Source organism: Falco peregrinus, chromosome 2, assembly GCF_023634155.1.
Source record: "Falco peregrinus isolate bFalPer1 chromosome 2, bFalPer1.pri, whole genome shotgun sequence".
Classification (NCBI taxonomy): Eukaryota; Metazoa; Chordata; class Aves; order Falconiformes; family Falconidae; genus Falco; species Falco peregrinus.
Genome location: NC_073722.1, coordinates 51,559,032 through 51,577,644, shown reverse-complemented (window position 1 = coordinate 51,577,644; position 18,613 = coordinate 51,559,032). Strand labels below are relative to the sequence as shown.

At 44.1% G+C, this 18,613-nt stretch overlaps 2 protein-coding genes across 8 annotated transcripts in view; one reads left to right on the top strand and one right to left on the bottom strand.

Annotated features, from left to right (window-relative positions):
* EVC (EvC ciliary complex subunit 1) overlaps positions 1–8,324 on the top strand; it is an 81,054-nt gene extending 72,730 nt beyond the window's left edge. For 2 of the 6 annotated variants that reach the window (XM_055797340.1, XM_055797345.1), the window contains exon 21: positions 7,563–8,322. In XM_055797340.1, coding sequence (XP_055653315.1) covers positions 7,563–7,752 — 190 coding nt within the window. In that variant the 3' untranslated portion in view covers positions 7,753–8,322. Of the gene's footprint in view, positions 1–7,562 lie in introns of all 6 variants that reach the window. The other 4 variants (XM_055797347.1, XM_055797346.1, XM_055797341.1 and 1 more) reach the window with 3 other exon arrangements.
* CRMP1 (collapsin response mediator protein 1) overlaps positions 1–18,613 on the bottom strand; it is a 51,459-nt gene that overhangs the window by 11,767 nt on the left and 21,079 nt on the right. For both annotated transcript variants that reach the window (XM_005243079.3, XM_055797349.1), the window contains exons 3-9: positions 17,058–17,242; positions 15,228–15,392; positions 10,090–10,151; positions 8,358–8,438; positions 4,953–5,021; positions 2,829–2,949; positions 1,576–1,732 (exon numbers count right to left, since the gene is read on the bottom strand). In XM_005243079.3, coding sequence (XP_005243136.1) covers positions 1,576–1,732; positions 2,829–2,949; positions 4,953–5,021; positions 8,358–8,438; positions 10,090–10,151; positions 15,228–15,392; positions 17,058–17,242 — 840 coding nt within the window. The remainder of the gene's footprint in view (positions 1–1,575; positions 1,733–2,828; positions 2,950–4,952; positions 5,022–8,357; positions 8,439–10,089; positions 10,152–15,227; positions 15,393–17,057; positions 17,243–18,613) is intronic.

Genomic DNA, 18,613 nt, shown 5'->3' with positions numbered 1-18,613 from the left:
GCCCGTAAGCAAGGAGAGATGTGTGCGAAGCAATGGCACTGATTGACGGCAGCTTGCCATCACGCATAGGCGCCCACCCACCTAAAGGGCAGCTCTGTCCAAGCCTGGGTTACACATGCAGGGTCCTTACATTGCCAGCCACGCTGGCACTGCCTGCCGTACAGCCTGCCAGGTAGTCACATGGAAAACTAACCTCAGGAGGAAATGTTTTCTGAAGACCAGTGGGTCACTTTTAGGGTTCAAATACTACTTCTCTGGCTAGAGTGCTGGAGACCCTAGGAAGGGGACGCAGCGCGTGAGATAACTGGTACCACATGGCTTAATTTATAAATAAGGTTTTGAATGGTAAGTGGAGTTCCTCACTCCAGCACTAGCAATCTGTCCTGGTGGGACTTCAGCTATGAATTTCTGTTTCATTTCAAAGCAGATGGTCTTTTGCTTAAGCTAAAGAAGACCCACAGTTGGCTACAGGCAGGAAACACTGTCAAGGGATGGGTTTACAGTCTGGGTTGCTGGCAAGGCATCGCTGATGTCTTCTTATCCATATGAGAAAGACACTTCGCCCTCTGTTGTCCACATCCCTTTCATCTCTCTAGTGGTAACACTCTCCCTGCCAACGTGAAGACAGTCAGCCCATATCCCTGTCCTGTCAAGTGATGGCCTCCAGTTCACCAGCCTGTCTCCACCTGAGTCCCTGACAGTCTCCTTTGCAATCCACTCCGGCCTCTTCCTCCTGCCTGACGTACCTTCTCTGTATGTACCACTTATCTTTGCTGTCTTCCAGCTTGAGGACCCTGGAGCCTATAAAGACACAAGGCAAGCTAAAAGTAAAAGCAAGGCTGCAAGAACTAAACACAAGTAATAAACTTATATGGCTTTGATCCATGCCAGATGAAGGCAGACTAAGAAGTCAGAAGTTTTCAATACAGAGGAGCTAAAATCAGAAACTCTGCTACAAAGACCTACAAGTTAATTTAGGACAGCCCAAGACTCAAAAGCGCTCACAGCTTACAGCCCCACACCAGCCTTGACAAAAACTGCACCAGGAAGGTTTTCTCGGTTCTAGGTATCTCTGCGCTCAGGGACAGCCCTGATTTCAGAAGCTGTGCTTGCCAGCTATGACCAGGGCTTAAAACGGAGCCTATTCCCACAGATGGGGTCTGTCCACCAGGTCGCTGCTTATACTGGACAGTGAGGATGCCATCCGATCACGTATTAACAGTTTGGCTGGAGAGAAAACAGAGAACTAGGGAGAAAGCCAGTTTGAAGTCCTGGGCTAAAGCCTACCTAGCTGCACAACTAGGCATTGCTTGAAAAGCAGAAAGAAAAAGAACGAATTCCTGAAGAGCCAGCAGCTGCCTCTCTATCATGCTAACGAGGAGCTGGAGAGCCCTGCCTGCTCACCTGACAGCCTAAACACAGGGATATAACCGTCGCTGGCCTTCCCTGTCCTTCCCCTGCTGATTTGTGTATGAGGCTAGTCTAAAGGAAACCAAACTGATGCTTAGATGATTCACCCCACGTGTCTTTTGCACCTGCCTGACCATCAGCCTGTAAAAAAAATGAGGATCTTACCATGCTAAGAGTGAATTTAAGTGGTCTGGAGTAGTAGGATCAGGGCTCAGAGGGGGTGAGGTCACAAAAGCTGCAGCCTTGGCCCAGTTTTTACTCCAGTAGTGTGTCCCATCTGTCCCCAGGCTGGCAGTGATAGGCTCTCCAAACACAAGGGGACCTTGGGGAAACAAGGATATACAGGAATGATTACAATCCACTCTCTCTTCAGCACATTATAGCGCTTGCTGCATGCAGCCATGTATAATTCACACACTGCTACACGGCCAGCGTAGCTCCCAGAAATTAAGCAGCCCCGGCTTTGTCTGTACGATAAAAAATTGATCAGGAGGCTCTCTGAGCTACACATCTTTTGATCAGCATATTTACAAAGCTCTCTTTCTAACCCAGAAGGAGACAGTTCAGACCTGGTTTTAATTTGTGCTGTTTTAATCACAGCCACGTTCTCCCTGTTGCTCCGATTCAGAGGGCGTTTAGGTGGAGGATGGGCTCCCGCAGACAGATGCCTTTTTACTACTCCCAGGCTGGGCACAGCACCAGCAGATAGCAGCATACGATCCCCAGCATTGTACTCCCAAGTCTCCAGAAATACAAATATCAAGACGGCATTTTGCTCACTGGCTTTTCCATATGGCTCATGTGCTTTGTAACACCAACCAGCAGAACAGTCTTGACTTGCAAATGCAGCTTCGAAAGCAGCTGCCCCTAGGCTCACAAGTCCCCTTTGGGTGCTTTGTAACCTGGATCCCCCCACAGCCTCAGCAAGCAGGGCTGGCCCACAGATGTCCCCAGTGCACATCCAATGGGGTCAGCCTCCAGCAGCAAGGCCAGGAGTCAGCACCAGGCATCTCTAACAGCAGGTCTGCTGCCCAAGCCACCCCTTAGAGGGTAATACCCTGAAATACCACCAAAAGGCACAGAAGATGTGCTAGCCCTGTGAGGAATAAAATACCTCCCTCCCATGAACAGAGATACAATAGCCTAAGGGAAAAGCAAAAGGGAAGACAGCAAGAAGAAGAGTTACAACACAGTCTTCAAGGGGACAGTGTTTCCCAACTGAAAAATGTAGGACTTCCCTCCATCTTTCCCAACTGTAAATATTTAGGGTCTGTGATGGTGTTACCATTATTTGGCAACCTCTCCCTATATCTTGTGATTTGGGTCAAGATGAACAGGTTTTCCACTGAGCTTCTATTTAACAGCAACAAAAAAAAAAAAAAAAAAAAGACTCTGGGGCAGAAAAGGAAGTCTTTTACCTTTCTTTCTGGCCAGTGCAATGATATCAGCCGCACTCTTGCTCATCACTTTGGTGATGTACACTGGGCAGTTTATTCGACTGGCAATGGTGATGGCACGGAAAACTGCTTCTGCTTCAAGCTGAGGAAAACAAGGAGGAAAAAGTTAACTGCAACAGCAGACTGAATTTAAAAATAACTGGAGGACTTAGCCATATTTCTCACTGTTTAGCAACAACTCTTCAGGGGTTGATTCTGTTTTTTTCCATAAAGAGAGATGCTGTGCTGGGAAACAGGGAGCTAACCCAACCTCAGACACTTCACATTAGGAGTAACCATGGCCAGGCTGTACTTCCATTTAATGGGGTGCAGCTGCCCCAGCACAACTGGCTCCCTGCACCCCAGGAAAGGTCACATCCAAGCAGCTGATGGGGCTCCTCCTTACCTCCCTCCCACTCTTCTGCTTCAACCCTCTACCCTGCAGTTGGAAGGAGAACAAAGCAAGGAAACATTGCTCCAGCTTGGAGACAACATCTGAGCTGTCCCTGACAGCTTATGCTATGCAATCTTTACATAAGGATAAGATGACAGTGAATGCAAAGTATTCCCAAACAGCAACTTCAGCACTATGAACTGAATTTAGCCCGTAATCCATAAAAGCTTTTGAAGCATTGCCCAGTAAGTCCCCTCTGGCAGCGCGAAGGCAATCTCCTTCCAAGGAGCCACCTGGGACGTAGGCACACAGGCAGGCATCTTCAGACAGGGGAGCAGTGCCCCCCAGCAGCTCTGCAGACTCCCTTCCCCAGTTACCGGTTTTGTACCTCCTTCCTAGACAGACTCATAGCACTGGCATTCTAATACCCAAAACTCTGTTGTGACTGAAAATATTGACTTGACGGTACAGAAATTTTGGTTCAAGAGTTGTGCTAGAAAAGTCGAGCAACTTAGCCCTTCCAAAACCACAAGGCTTAATTCTTCACAGTTTTGTAAAATATTTTTTTCTTAAATCAGACTGTCACTTTCAGGTTGTCCTAAAACTTTTATCACAATCTATCTATTTGCTCTGGAAGCCCCGAACGTATCCACAGAAGACCAGGAAAGGAAGCAGGACCTCTGTACCTCAGTGCTGGGGCTAAGATGGTCAGATGCACGGTCAGAAAGAGGCAAAATTCCTTTCTGGAAACTGCAAATGCAGATTTTCCTTAGGCCCTTGTTCTCATTAAAAGGGAACAGCAAAATGAAGAAGTACATAAACAGTTCAATAGAAGAATGCAACCAATTAAGCTGGTTCCTTTTGCCTTGGGGAGAGGTTATATAAAGATCTGCAAACCACAACAATCTCTTCCAGTTTAGCCTCAAATCCCCAGGCCCTTGTCTCTTTAGCCTTCAAGGAAAGCAGTCACTTCCCACTACCGCCCTCCATCATCCCATTCACAGTCTGAACTGTGTACATTAAGGGACATCTGCATGTCTCCACCTTTTCCTTCTCATTAAAGAAACCCCTTCCAGATGCCTGAGATGATCCATACCAAAGCCTGGTTTTCATTATAAGAGAGCTGCATAAAATAAGCTGCCTTGCAGCATCTTTCCATTCTCGCATATTTACATTTCTACAGCCTGCATTTCTACTACAAATATATCTGCTGGCATAAACGTAGATCGGTACGTGGGCGTATGCATATGTATGGTATATATGTACACATGCATCTTAGAAGAGGTTTGCAGCCAAAGCATTTTAATGATGCAGTTAGTCCAAAGCCTAACCCGCAAGCTGCACTGCTGATTTTTACCCTGATATGCCCATTTTTTTATATCATCACAAATCAAATCACAAGGGTCACACTCAAAAAATACATGCAAACCAGTGACCTGGGCAGCCAGAGCTGCAGCTCCTCAGTGTACAAGAACATACTCATCCCTGGACCAAGAGAATGCACCTGCTGCAGCAGCAAAGGGTATTTCAGGCAAACAAACAAGCTGTAAGGGAGCTGGACTTTCCAAGTCTGAATAATACTGGAAGAGACTGGGAGAAGCAGACTGCTGCAACACACCCATCTATCACCTGCACATTACAGAAGCCAAGCTCTGATACTACACGCTAGGCAAAATATTCCCATGAATGCCAAAAAGAGGGAAGGGTCCTACCTCCTCAGGCCTGCTCAGGGCATGTCCCTCAGGTCCGGTGATTCCCATCTCCAGGATACGCTTTTGTTCCTGCAAAGTAAGGATAAATGCTGAACGCCGCTGCAGGATGAAACCCTTGCACCAGGCATCCTCTGGCGGATTAACACCCATACCGCTGGACTGCCCCTTTTTTGTCTGTGTAAATGCAGCTGTGTAAGCCTGCTGATGGGGGAGGAGGACTGAAAACACTGGCTCTAAACTGGTCCCACGCCACCCCAGTGTCTGCTCCACACAGAGGATTTGCCTCTGCAATGCAACCGAGCGTTTGTGCCTCGAGCCATTGGGCTGCACAGCTGGAAATCTCCTCTGCCCTCCAGAAAGTCTTATGTGACATCAAGACACCAATCCAGGGAACAGGCTTCAACCAATACACTAAATAGTAATTATGGCTATTTCCAGCCTATGATTCTTCCCTTACTTGCACAAGATCCTACCTGGTTGCAATCCATGAAGCACTCACTATCACCTTCCTCAAACTTTTAGCATTGCTGACACTTCAACAGATAAAGTCTTGCCTTTGGCATCCGGTTTTTCTGTAACACTTTTTTCCTGCAGATTGAATCACTAAAATTATGTTTTCATGAAAGCAGAACAGTGCTCTCTAGTTGTGAGGGCGCTGTATCCACACCAAAAAGCCCATCTTAGGACCAATGGAGGACTGTCAGAAAACATCTGTGCCTTCCAGCTTCACAGCAGTGACATAATTTTTAAAAAAAATAGTAGACAAAGAAGTGTCATCTAGCTTTTAATTTAAGGTCAAGCAGTGGTATTGGAATAAACTTTTCTTATTGTAGAAAATAGTGGTCAACCACTTCTGGTGGACAATCCTCCACAGGAGCTTGGTCCACATCTGCCAGCAGAGCAGAAGTGGGACCGGAACTGTTGATGCTCCTCCAACCCTGGCCTGCTCTGCCCACTAATGGGCCAAGTTGAAGAAATGTAATGATTCTTTGAAACAGACAAATGTCCTCTGGAGACCAGGATGAAGTTACCAAACGTACTGTGTTGCGTCATCTAATAAATTTTTGATCCCAGGTCCCCAAGGGCAAAAAGCTCACACATTACCAACACACTCTTGCAAAACCTGAGCAAGTTAATATTCATATATACTTTTGCCTTCGTTGCAACCAGTCAAGGCTGAAGAGGCATTAATAGGAATGTACTAATCTGACTGTGTAATTAAGAATATTTTGGTTAGAAAACCATAATCTTTCATATGTATTCTTAAAAACAGCTGCTCTAAATCATTAATGCAACAGCTCTGAACAGTGGCAGTTGAAGACTTCAGATAATTGAAACACAACAAAAAATAAAGTTACAACCATATAAAAAAACCCCAGCAAAATGGCAAAGAATGGCTACACAAAGTAGAATAAGTTTGCGTCTTGAAGCAAGTCACAGATCACGCAATAAAATCAGATTACACGATAAAATTACCCCCTGTAAGAGGATCTGAAAGTGCTAATAAGCTAGAATATTTTTTAGATAAAATCAAATTAGTATTTGCACAGGGGGTAGTCCTGAAAAACCTCCCTGCAGGCAGCTTTCTTTTCACTATCCAAATAATCCTTCTAAATAAAAGCATAAGGGAAGTCTGATTTTACGAGACAAGGCAACAGTGAAGAAATACATTGATGTATAACATAACACACATTTCTTTACTGTTTCCTCTTTTCCTCGTAATTTTTCTGTCCTGTATGTTCATACTCCATAGCTGTATATTAAAACTGATCAAAGAAAAATGTAACTGAAACAGACTTATTTCAGAAATGCAATTCCACGACTGCACCTTGATTTTAATGAGGATTGTACTAAAACATCATGGGTGCCGCTTGATTTGATTCATTTTGCCATTTGCACAGTAATATTGACTTATTATGTTTCTTATTATTCATTTTCATTCTACTGGATATTTTATGTCACATTAAAACTACAAATTACATATTTTGGTAGTTTTAAATCATGCTAAACTCCATGGGAAATCAGCCTTTTTTTCCCCCCTCTTGAATCCAGATGAGGGTTTTCATCTGGTTTCAGTGGGGGAAAGCCACAACTGCACTGTACGTGCCTGTTGACCCCTCACCATTAACTTCTGAGCCCAGTGGTTATTTCATCCAGACTTGAAGGGAAAAGGGAAAGAAGGCTTTCAAAGGGGGTAAATGCTTACCAGACAGATAAAGGACAAAATACCACAGAGGGAAAAACAACAAAATAAAGCCATGTGGGCAAGAGCCCTTACGCACTGCCCAACCACTCCATGTTCACTTGAGGTTCTCCCTTAACCACCAGACAAGGCATCTTCCCTAGTCCAGATCTCGGAGACGACTTGTTCTTGGCTGTCGTAATTTCCCTGTCAGCTCTGCAGCCTAGTCCTTAGTGGATAAGCCAGCAGATAAAGAGCTCAGCAGAAAAATCAGTCGGCTCACTTGGAGCCCCAGAGACCTCAGAGGAGGTCTATGCACGTACGAGGGATCAGAGGAGAGAGACATCTCTGCAACAGCCTAAAAGACTCATCTGACACATGTGTAGTCATAACACCACCCACCCAAACTCACCCCTTCTCTTTTATAGGGGAATCCTGGCCTCTGAAAGACCAGTGGAAGGTTTACCATCATCTGCTGCCCTTGGGATACCTCTTCCCAGGTGCTGTGGCACAGATCAGAGCTACGGCACACTCCAGCGTGAGGACAGTACCCACACAGGGGACTCGACCTGCAAAGACTGCACTGGGGAGCAGGGACACTGTAATGGAACATACTGAACTGGAGCCCAGTTTCCTGGTTCTAAGAGGCATCTTCCAGGAGCAGGACTTGCACTTTAATGCCCATTTTTGAAATGTTTAGAAGATCACAGTGGTTTCTTATTCTCAGACTTCAGAGATTTGTAAGAATATTCTCAAAAATAAATAGGTCTGAGTGCTTTACCCCCAGCTCCAAACTCACTATGCTGCTTACGCTGATAGCTGCAGCAAGAAATATTAGCATAAAGCTTCCCAGCTCCGCTTTTTGTCCCCAGAATCTCTGAGCAAGGCTTCACATTGTTATGTTTCACTTGTTTCTGCCAGATTCAGAAAAGGTCTTTTAGCTTCCTTCTGCCCCCCTCATCCAGTCCTCAGCTGGTGCCAAGGCAAGGAGCTGTCGGGATCCCTGCTCTGCCTCATCAATGCTCTACCAAAGCAGGCAAAAGGGCCTCCATCCCCTCATCCCAGGCTTTACACCAGCGGTGTGTAGTGAGTGCATCAGGCTCAGTTAAAGCACCTACCAGGTAGTTCCTTTCTTCCTACCCGTTTTCTGACTAGAGGGTTTTAGTTCTCCTCTCTTTTCTCTATCTTCTCACAAAGTGAAGCAAAAATGACAGTTCACTCACCTGAGCTATCAAGTCTCCATTTTCAGCATGGACCAGGATAACAGCCCCAAGACTTTTTAGAAAGGTAAAGGCTTCATAAAGCTGCAGGTAGTACAAAGAAGGAAATACTGCTGAATAAGGAAATCACATTACTTAACAGTCAGACCTCTCTGTTCACCTCAGTGTTGCACCTTCTATGCCGGTAATTATCCAGGTGAATAGCAAATTATCTCCCTTTTCCACTCTCCACTTCCTACAAAGAGCCTGAGCTTCGCTGCTCGGTGTTGACTTATCCACCAGCCAGCCCCAGGATGAGCTTCTGTCCTTCTGCACCAAGACAGGGTCAAAAGTCCCGAGCAGGGTTGCATCCCGCTCAGGCATAGTGCTTCCCCCAGCCCCTGGTACTGCAGGGCTACCTCTGCAAGCCCTTCCACCCAGGACTAAGTTTCATGAGTGACTAGTCTCTTCTCCATAGTTTTAGCACATGTAAAATGGAATTATTCCCATGGACGACAGACAATTTTAGTACAGCTAGAACACGTCTTTTCTGAAGTGCAGGCATTTTGCACCATCTCCTTAGAGCAGATAGCGTCAAGCTTCCGCCGACATCTTTAATTCTGCAATTAAAAGTGGTAATATTTTCTCTAGAGCATCCTTTCTTTTATTGCTTTCTAAGATTCAAAACCCATCTGTACAGAAGGGAAAAAGTTGATCCAGTTTCTTTTACTGAGAATTTCTGAGCACAGATCTACTGAAATTCAGTTCCCTTTCCAAAAGGTATTCAGCTGATGTGTTCCCTGTTTAAACCAGACTTCAGTAGCACAGGAGCCCAGTTTTCAAACACAGATCAAATACTGAAGACGCGGTTTCTCCAGCACCCACTTTTGCACTAGGGCGCTTCAGCTAATATTGAATGGGCTGGAATACACAGTTTACAACATGTGCATTTAAACAAGGTAACAGGCATTAGTCTAGCCACACATTAAACATTTTGATGTATTTCTCTTGGCAATTGCAATGGGGAGTTGAATTTAACAGGCACTGCCTCTCAGAGAATATTTATATATTATTATGTCTAAAATTCCAATTAAAACCACATGTATTGGAGGTGTAACAGCAGTTACTTAAGAGACCAAGAGCTATAGCTCTGGGAATAAGAAAGAAACATTTTCTCAACTGAATAAGCAAATATTATTATTGCTAACAGATACCACTGTCCATTTACAATGACCTGATACTTATGAATGGGAAAGCCGAAGAGCCTGGAATCTGTAATGAGCCCAGGACAAACACGCTCATTGTTATCTCCAACCCTAATCAGAAAAGGCCACCTCCCCCAAACAACAACTCCATTTAGCTGTTTGCAGCAACCCAGACACCCTTGAAACCTCAAAACTGTCACTGCCTCAAGTGCTTCATCTTTTCTTGCCTCTCTTGACCTAGAGCTCTTGAAAGGTAACAGCAAAACCAAAAAGAGGGTGCAATCCTGAGCAGTGCTGAGCGGTAGCAACACTGTGACACAACAGAAAATTTGCAGAAAGTGAATGTTGTACAGGTGAAGGAACACATGCAGATATTCCACACTGCTTGGCACTAACACTCCAGAGAGAACCCCCTCACTGCACATGTCCCTCAGCGCCACTCAGGTCAGTGTGACATTTCTCTGGGATTCAACCTTAGCGACTCCACAAGGGTCGGGAGATCACAGAAGAGAGGACAGATGACAGCAATGAAAAGCATTCAGAGCAAATACCTGGCTGTCGGACATTTGGTAGAGATCTTTGTAGGCCATGTAGACTTGAAAAGAGTTCACACCTGTTCCAAGACAAAATTCAAAGGTGTTGCCATGTAAGTGGATTCTTACATTATATTCAAACAAAAGCTTTAGGAAAAATATGTCATAGAATATATCTGGACTAGGCTTTTCACCAGTGATTGCCAGAAATAAAGCATGGCTCTGCAGGTGCATTACGGCTGCTAGGACCAGAAGCCTGAATCCCCTCTTCTCTGGGGGAAGATGCTGGATTCTGTGGATTGCCTGTGTTCCCCCCTGGAGCAAGACAGCCACCACTGCAAATAAGGTTGCTGCAGCCAAATCACAGGCACATGGTGGTGGCTAAAGCAAGCGTGTAAAGTTTATGAACTTTAAAAAAACAGTTGTGTAAGGTTCTGTGAATCACTGATTTTCTTTTCAGCTTTCTTTAGTTAATCAGGAAAACATTTCAGCTTGACCTGAAGCTGTGCTTTTTAATAGGTAAACTCCTAGTTAAAGCTTCTTAGCACTTTGGGAAAACTTAAGGACTGTGTATCCGAATTTGCATACAGACTTGCTTTTTCTTGACCCTATTGCCCAAAGCACCCAGTTTAGCTGATGGCAGACACTGGGAAGGAGTGGAAGTAAAGCCTGAAACCAGTTTACAAGGGCAGCTCACCATACCTCTCCTTCCACCTTCCAAAGATGGACGGATATATGTTGGCAGTCATACAAAACCACGAAAGATGACACCTCCAAATTTTAGAAATCAGTAAGATATGCTAGTGTTGAGTGTCAGTTGTGAAGAACCAACCGTATTCAAACCCCTGCAAGTTTTGCTATTTATTTCAAAGATTTGATTATTTACACAGCTTTGTATTCTAACAGAATGGGAATTCCAAACATCTTCTGTTCACATTTTCTGTACGTATGAATTCATACGAGATAATAAATTTGTCTTACTCTTTAGTCTACTACTGACAACATCCCCTGTTTGCTACAGTGACTGATCTCAGGTTTCTAGCTTAAAAGAAAAGTAAATTCTAAGCTAAGCCATGTATGATGCATTTCAAAATAGCTATCATGAAAACTGCTTCCTGGGGCAAAAGGAAAAAGAAAGAGATCTGTTCATGTTATTCATGTCGTCTACACAAAATGAATAAGGCTCTCTGATGAAGATACAGCTCCTTCATGACTCTAGAATGAGCAAATATATCCTCAGGCAAAGGATATGGTGGTTCACACACACACACACACACACACACACACAGAATTTGTTTATTCACAGTTACAAAACTAAAATACCCCAGGATACATGCAGGATAAAACCTTGAAATGATCCCTGGCATTATGTCTTCCTGCTAAGTCCGGGCAGCTCAGGGAGAAATACCAAGCGGGAGCTCGCCCCTCCTTGCTGACTGCCATGCTGAGCAAATCCAGCCTGGACCGTGGAGCCTCACCAGCCTGTAAGCCCATCCTTTCTTCCTACTTTCCCCTTTTTCAAGTTCCCAGAACACACGCATGGCCTTCGCTAACTGCCATCTCCCAGTCTATTCCTCATTACTCAGTATGTCCCCATTTTAAAACCTTTAAGCTTGACTACGCCTTCCCTGGGGCTGATGCCTACAGCCTCATGCCTGTAGCCCTATCTCCCCTCTGAGTGATCCTGGCAGCATCTGCCCAACCTGCCTTGGAGGAAAGCTCTGGTTTCTCTTCACAAATCCACCCAGCGTCTCAGATGTCACCTGCACCTGGGAGCCACCTTTCTGCACGGGTGACCATGCACACACGAAGCAATGCGAGGTGTGCCAAGGCTGGTCCAAGCCATGATGCCAACCAGCCTCGGTGATGGTATGGGGCTGAATCCTCTCGTACACATTTCTCTGTAAGCAAAGAGCTGGATTATCTATTGCTTTACCTTATTCACTGGGATCTAACCAAAGGTAATTCATTTAACCACAGTCCTGCAGGAGATAAGGCAGCTTTCGCTGGGTACTGTGGTTGGAAGACATACGCTGACCCAAGCAATATATATTCTCTTCCCTTTGCTTTTCTTGCCTTTGTATCTTACTAGGCCCTTTTCTGATCTTGGTAAAATGACTTTTGAGTTTTGCTCCCATTCACGTTAATGTTCTCCCAAGCCAAGGAGAGCAGAAGGGATCGCAGCAGGGACCCTGCCGTGGAATCCTGAGCCAGCCCCTGAGCGACAGCTCCCACAGTGCAGCAGCAGAGATGCACACCCACACCCTCGGCTACCACGTCAGACACACGCAAAGTGGAAGGGCGTCTCACAGGCTGCATTTACAGCTACCAGGAGAGATGGTTTGAACCATCCTGCCTTGCAAACAGAGTACCTTTACAAGCTACTAAGACAAATAACACCATTTACATATACAGGTATCCAAGATTAGACTCTTTGCCTAATGCCTTGATCTGGTGTCTTGATCTACTCATTGGCAACACGTGGCTTTTCCAAAGCCCTGGCCCATGGCCTATTGACCTTAATGCTCAACATCTGTTACATACCACCTTCTTGCTAATGTCCTGCTTGCTCTCATACCAGACCTACTCAACAAGTTCCTCTCCAAATTTCAGACAGTTACAGGTTTTTTTGAACAGTGACAAAGTGCAGTAATTAAAGGAAAGAGTGAGGCCTCTGTCAACACGTTTCAGGCTCTTCCTTTGCATATACTGGAGAAGCCCAGTCCCAAATTAGCTGCCAAAATGCTACAAGCCTGAGTCTTTAAAATAACCATTTGGTTCTACAAAATCTCCAGTCCCTTCCAAAGCCTGTGTCTCCTTAAATTATCGTTGTATTGATTTAAAACTGATTAATTTTTCAATTATACCTCATGACAAGGCACCTCAAAGGCAGCTCTGTGAACTCCCGTTATTCATGGCGAGATTGTACTAGGCACACACAGCACTGGAACGCGATTAGCTGAGCCCTGTTACTCGGCTAATGCATCCACCAGACAATCAGCCGAGAACAAATTCAATCCAGATTCCCAGTTGATGAAAACCAGTGTCACTCCATTGACATCAAGTCTATTTGCACCAGCTGGCTCAAATGTTTCCAATTATGAGCAAATATTATCCATTAATTTGAAAGCCCTTGCCATGCTGAAATATTTCCTATTGTGCTTGTGCTTTCATACTTGCCCTTACCTTTGGTCTCCTAACACAAGAGTCATTCACACTGACTGCCTCAGACACACTCAGCATCCATGAGAACAAAGGTGACCCCCTAATGCCATCGCCAAAGAGGCCACCCAGGGCCCCATCACACATCACAGTTCAGGAACCAATGAACACATTCCTGCTTCCCCGGAAGACTGAAAGGCATGTCAGATTTATATCGAAAATTCACATTGTAATAGTTGGAGAAAACTATTAACCTGACTGTCTGCACCAGGCTTTTAATGCAAGCCCTCCGGCAAATTTGGGAGTGCTGAGCCATCTGTGATCCAGGAGCTCTGGAAAACAGTATCTAACCTTTGAAACAAGGCACCGTATACTTGTCTGAGAGTACAGCCAGCTAATGCACAGCAGCATATCCATGTTAACACTGATAGCAGGGAAACAGCACAGATTTGGCACCATCGGTGTTGACAGATGTCATCACCTTGTAAAAGTCACCTATACTATACAGAAGCATGTACGACCAGCTGCAGTTTCTCTAAATTATGTGTAATCTTGCTGATTGAAGTGTTTTGTTGCCTAAAATCTGGTGATGCAGCACATGTACTGCTAGCATGCTGCGATACAGGATAAATTCCCCCAGGTGACTGCACCTCCATAGTATCTCAGCAAACAACTGCTCACTCAAAAATAGGATTTTGCTTTGTTTTTCTACTTTGATAGTATATTTCTCTATAAAGAGAATCTTTCAAATCTATGTCATCACTAGTGCTACACCTTACAAAGGATGCTGCATACATATATTACCCAGACTTCCCAAGGATCACTCTGATTTACCTATGGTAACTTAACACCATTTCAGAAAATATTTCCTAATTAATATCCATAAATTTTCAAGTAAAATATCAAGTGAAAAATATTTGAAAAAGTATGTTTCTAGAAAGAAAATCTTTGCTGTTAGGCAGAATTTTAAGGAACTAGATCTAAACTAGGATTTTCCAAAGGCTAGATTCAATTGCCTCCACATCTGGTGCCACCAAGGTGCCCTCCATATATGAGACTGAGCTGTCATGTATGGAAAAGCATTTAAGACGGGTTTTGTGTGTGCTACTCTGGAGTGGCAGCTGAAGTCCAGGTAGCATCTCACATGATAGTAGACCTGTTAACTGAATTGAATCAAGCCCATAAGTACCTTAAATAGATTCCTAAATAAGTAACCTGTTTTTTCTAAGTCCAGAAACAGAGCACCTCCTAGTAACTGCAGGGAAAGCCACTGGAGACCAAGCACTTGAGAAAATCAGGACATTTTTTTCAGTATTAGGCACCTAACTTTAGCATCTCTTTTTTTCTAATAACCTGAACCTATTTTAAAAATACAGGTATGATTTATGAAAAAATCTAGTCTCAGCAAGTAAATTATCCTAGGCCATTGCTGAGAAATGAGACCTAGCCTGTGATGACAGTTTCTCAGACACATGCCCTTCATATTTGGGCTTAATTTGAGGCAGCTAAGTGGGCAAATTCCAGTATAGTTAAAATCTGAACTGCTACCTTTAAACGTCTCATTCTCTCCGTTCATGAAACAGAGTATCTAAGGTGACTGGGCTGATTCTCTAAACACTGATCTCGGAGTTCTACCTTAAAATTAAACCTGACTATGCAATGTCTGAGCATATATCCACATGTACAAACAAGCATAAAGTGATACATTTGTACCTGACAACATACACATCTTAATTTTCTGTGCCTATATTGGGGTAGACCTATTCCCTCCACCATCCTTGCTGCTGACTAGCACTAATACACAAAGTTATAGGTCCATTTTACCAAGCTGCAAGTGAATACAAAAGTTCAATGTAGTGCAGAACCTTGGGCAGCATAACCAGTGCCTGTGCATTTCTGTTCTGGATGATGCACTCATTAACATACTTCAAAACCTCATCTCCACGTGATATTTCAGTAAAAACAAAACGTACTACTAATTTTCACCCACTAACCTTTGTCTTGCACCAGTATTTCCAGCTCTTCTCGAATCCCATCGTACCAGCTGGTGATGTCCACATGGAGAGAATAGTCACAACAGGATTTGGTGTCCGCTGCCTCATGCCACTTCTCGAAGGAGGTCAGTAAACTCGATCCAGGTTCTGGAAGCACGTGGTCAACTGAAAAAGAGATTCAGTGTCTGTTACCCAGAGAGCACGCATACTGTTCAGATTTCCTCAGTGCCTGTAAATAGCCTTCCAGCACCTTGGCCAAAACAGTAGCCTTGGAGGCAGCTTGTGTGCTGACTGTAACTTTGGGATGTTAGCCAGGTCCTGCTGTCTCAGGTACAGCAGACTTTGTGGACAGTCTACACTAAAACTGATTCTGGCAACCTGCTTGGTGCAGCATCAATAGACGCACAGTGGGAGAGCCAAACATCCCACAGTTGAGGAAACATTTGTTTTTCCCTTTACTGTTTTGTAACAGACCACAAGTTCTGGACTTACCTGTATTTATTTGTCTGATGTGCCCATTTCTATGTATTTCACAGTAAGCATTACTATTATTAACCAGTGCCTTGTAATCGCTGAATTGGCTCACTCTGCCCTATCAATACATCGATGGAGATGCTGAATGTTTTCTCAGCAGCTAGAACTGGGAATACAGCCAAAGGTCTGAACAGAGATGATGTAGAGCGCACTCAGCCACACTATATGGCAGATCAAGTGCACTGCAACTATGCATCTTCACTGTCTCAAGGCTTTCTGCATCTGATGATCATAGAATCAGGATTTTGTAGGTTGGAGAAGACCTTTAAGATCAAGTCCAACTACTGCGGGAGATCGCACCCATCCATCTCCACAGCCACCTCCATAAGCACACTCACACTGTCATCGATGCCACAATGTTTACCGACATAAAATAAAGACATGACTACTTACATATCTTTGCAGGGTTATGTCAAAATAAGTACGGAAACAAAGCAAGACGGGCTTACCAGCGGCATTTGTAAACCTAATGCTGCACAGGAAGCCTCAACTGAAGAACGGACACTGAAAAAATTATTAACAAAGTAACGAACAGCAGTGCATTTTGTGCTTACTGCCAGAGACCCTTTCAGCTAACACTTGCAGCTGAACATAGGTAATAGGTAACACCACCTAGCAAAAAAAGCGACATCCCAGTTCAGTGGAAGTAAAACCCTTCTGGGAAGCTCCTCTGCACAAGGAAGCCAAAGCAATTTATGTCACCTGAACAACTGCCTCACAAAGTCTAACCAAGGACCCAGTCACTGCCAGTAGGAAAGATATAAATCTTGTCCTGCCAATCTAGTAGACAGAAGAAGTGTCTTTAACAACCAGAAAGACTTCTCCCTTCCACCAAGATGTTCCTCCAGGACATCTCTGGTAAGGACTTCCTCAATTCCTGGTGCCAAATCCAAGTTCACAAACAAGCATTTGTTATTTCCAAGGCCCCTGAAACACTGCTAAGTAGGAACAGTGTTTCTTTGTCAGATTTCATGTGCCATATACTTACAGCACTAATTACACTGTTTCTCAAAAATCCCAAGAGTAGATATATTATCTCCCAGTGCTTTTTCTGTATTTCAAAGGAAAATGCAAGAGACAATTCCCCACACCACCGTTTCTTTCTGATGGTAGGTTCATTCTTAGGCCAGCTCTGGGTGACAATGATGAATTGGTCTCCGACACAGTGCCCAGAAATGTGAAGATTCATTGCAGGAGATCTCAGAAAATCAGTGCGGAGCCTCCTGTAGCTATCCCCACACGTGCTACAACAAGCTTCAGCCCAGAGTGGGAAGAGTTAGTATTGCTAGTACTCACTGATCATGGTGGTGCCCCCTGCTAGCGCTGCTTTTGTGCCTTGATAGAAGTCATCAACAGCAGTCATTCCTTGGTAGGGCTTTTGTAGGTAAGTGTTGACGTCTATTCCCCCAGGAATAACCATGCGCCCGTTAGCCTCTATGGTCTTGACTCCTCCAGGAACAATCAGATTCTCTCCTATTTGCCTAGGCAGCAAGAAAAGCCAGTATTACTTTACTTAAACAAAGTACGGGGGACAGAAGCTATCTGAGGCATGTATGGGAGAGGAACCTAGGGGCCATACAGAAAGAACTGGGACCCCAAAGGAAAGGTGAAGCTCAAACACCCGCTCTGGTCGCTCTGCCCGGCACTGCCAGCACAAAGCCTCCGCCGCCTGCCTAGCTGGGCCATGTGCTTGGCTTGCTCGGTGTTGCTTTAGTGGCCAATAAAGAAGCCGTAATACACCAGCATCAAAACCTGGTTATTTCTTTATATGATTCCTATCTCTAAAAAATCACAACTATGTACAGCTAACGTTCTCTTGTGGTGTGTGTGTCCAGTTTTGTATATTAGGTTCTTACATGAGAACAGAAAAACATAGATCGAATATGACAAGGTGGAATTGTAAATACGTGGAAGAACCACAAGGCACATCAGAAAGCAGTTACAACTACTTTGTAACCAAGCAATCCAAATTTATCCTTAAAAAGAAATCTAAATATCCTAAGATACAGAAATACATATTTAAGAGACCTTTAATCTACCATGTCACCTATTCTTCATCCTCCTCTTAAAACTAAAAACTTAGTGAAACATTTTGCACAACTATGTACAAAAATGTTAATTAACAGTTGCTTTTTCCATTTAGTACCTCAAAACAGGGTAGGGTTTTTTTCACTATTAAAAATATTAACCTGTCCCCCATGCTGATATCAAGCAAACTCCAGATACTTACAATCAAAATACTTCTAGTGATCATGGACACGACTACGAGTAAATTAACCTTTAACTTTGAAAGCCACATAACATTTTTATTGTCTTCTTCACGTGGTGCCAAACAGAAAAAGGTATGAGTCTGTGTGGAAGCCATGTCACTGCACTGTTACACCGTAATATATTTGGGCTCAGAGATAACTACAAGGTAGTCTGAAGTTTACTTAGTTTATCTCGTATTACAGACACACAGTCCTTGTCTTTAATTTCCTTTTGTCTGGGATAAAATAACATTTACCCACAGCTAAAAAAATACCCCACATTTCTGAGCTGCTGAATCTGTTTCTCCGATATTAAAATGTAACTCCCACCTACGGAGCAAAACACAGCAACTGATTAACAGCCAATTGCAATAAGCTAGAACCAAAAATGAATTTAACTGTTAATTAAAACCAGTGAAAAAAACAGGGATAATTATTCACATTGGAATTTGGCCAAACCGCCAGAGTTAATAAATAGCCCCAAGAGGTCAAGAATTTGTTTCATATGCTATGCAAAAATGTCACCTCCAGCAGCTTGGCTCCCCGGGTGCTCTGGGTTTTGGCTGGAGGGAAGCACAGCCATCAGGTTAGCAAACGCCCCGC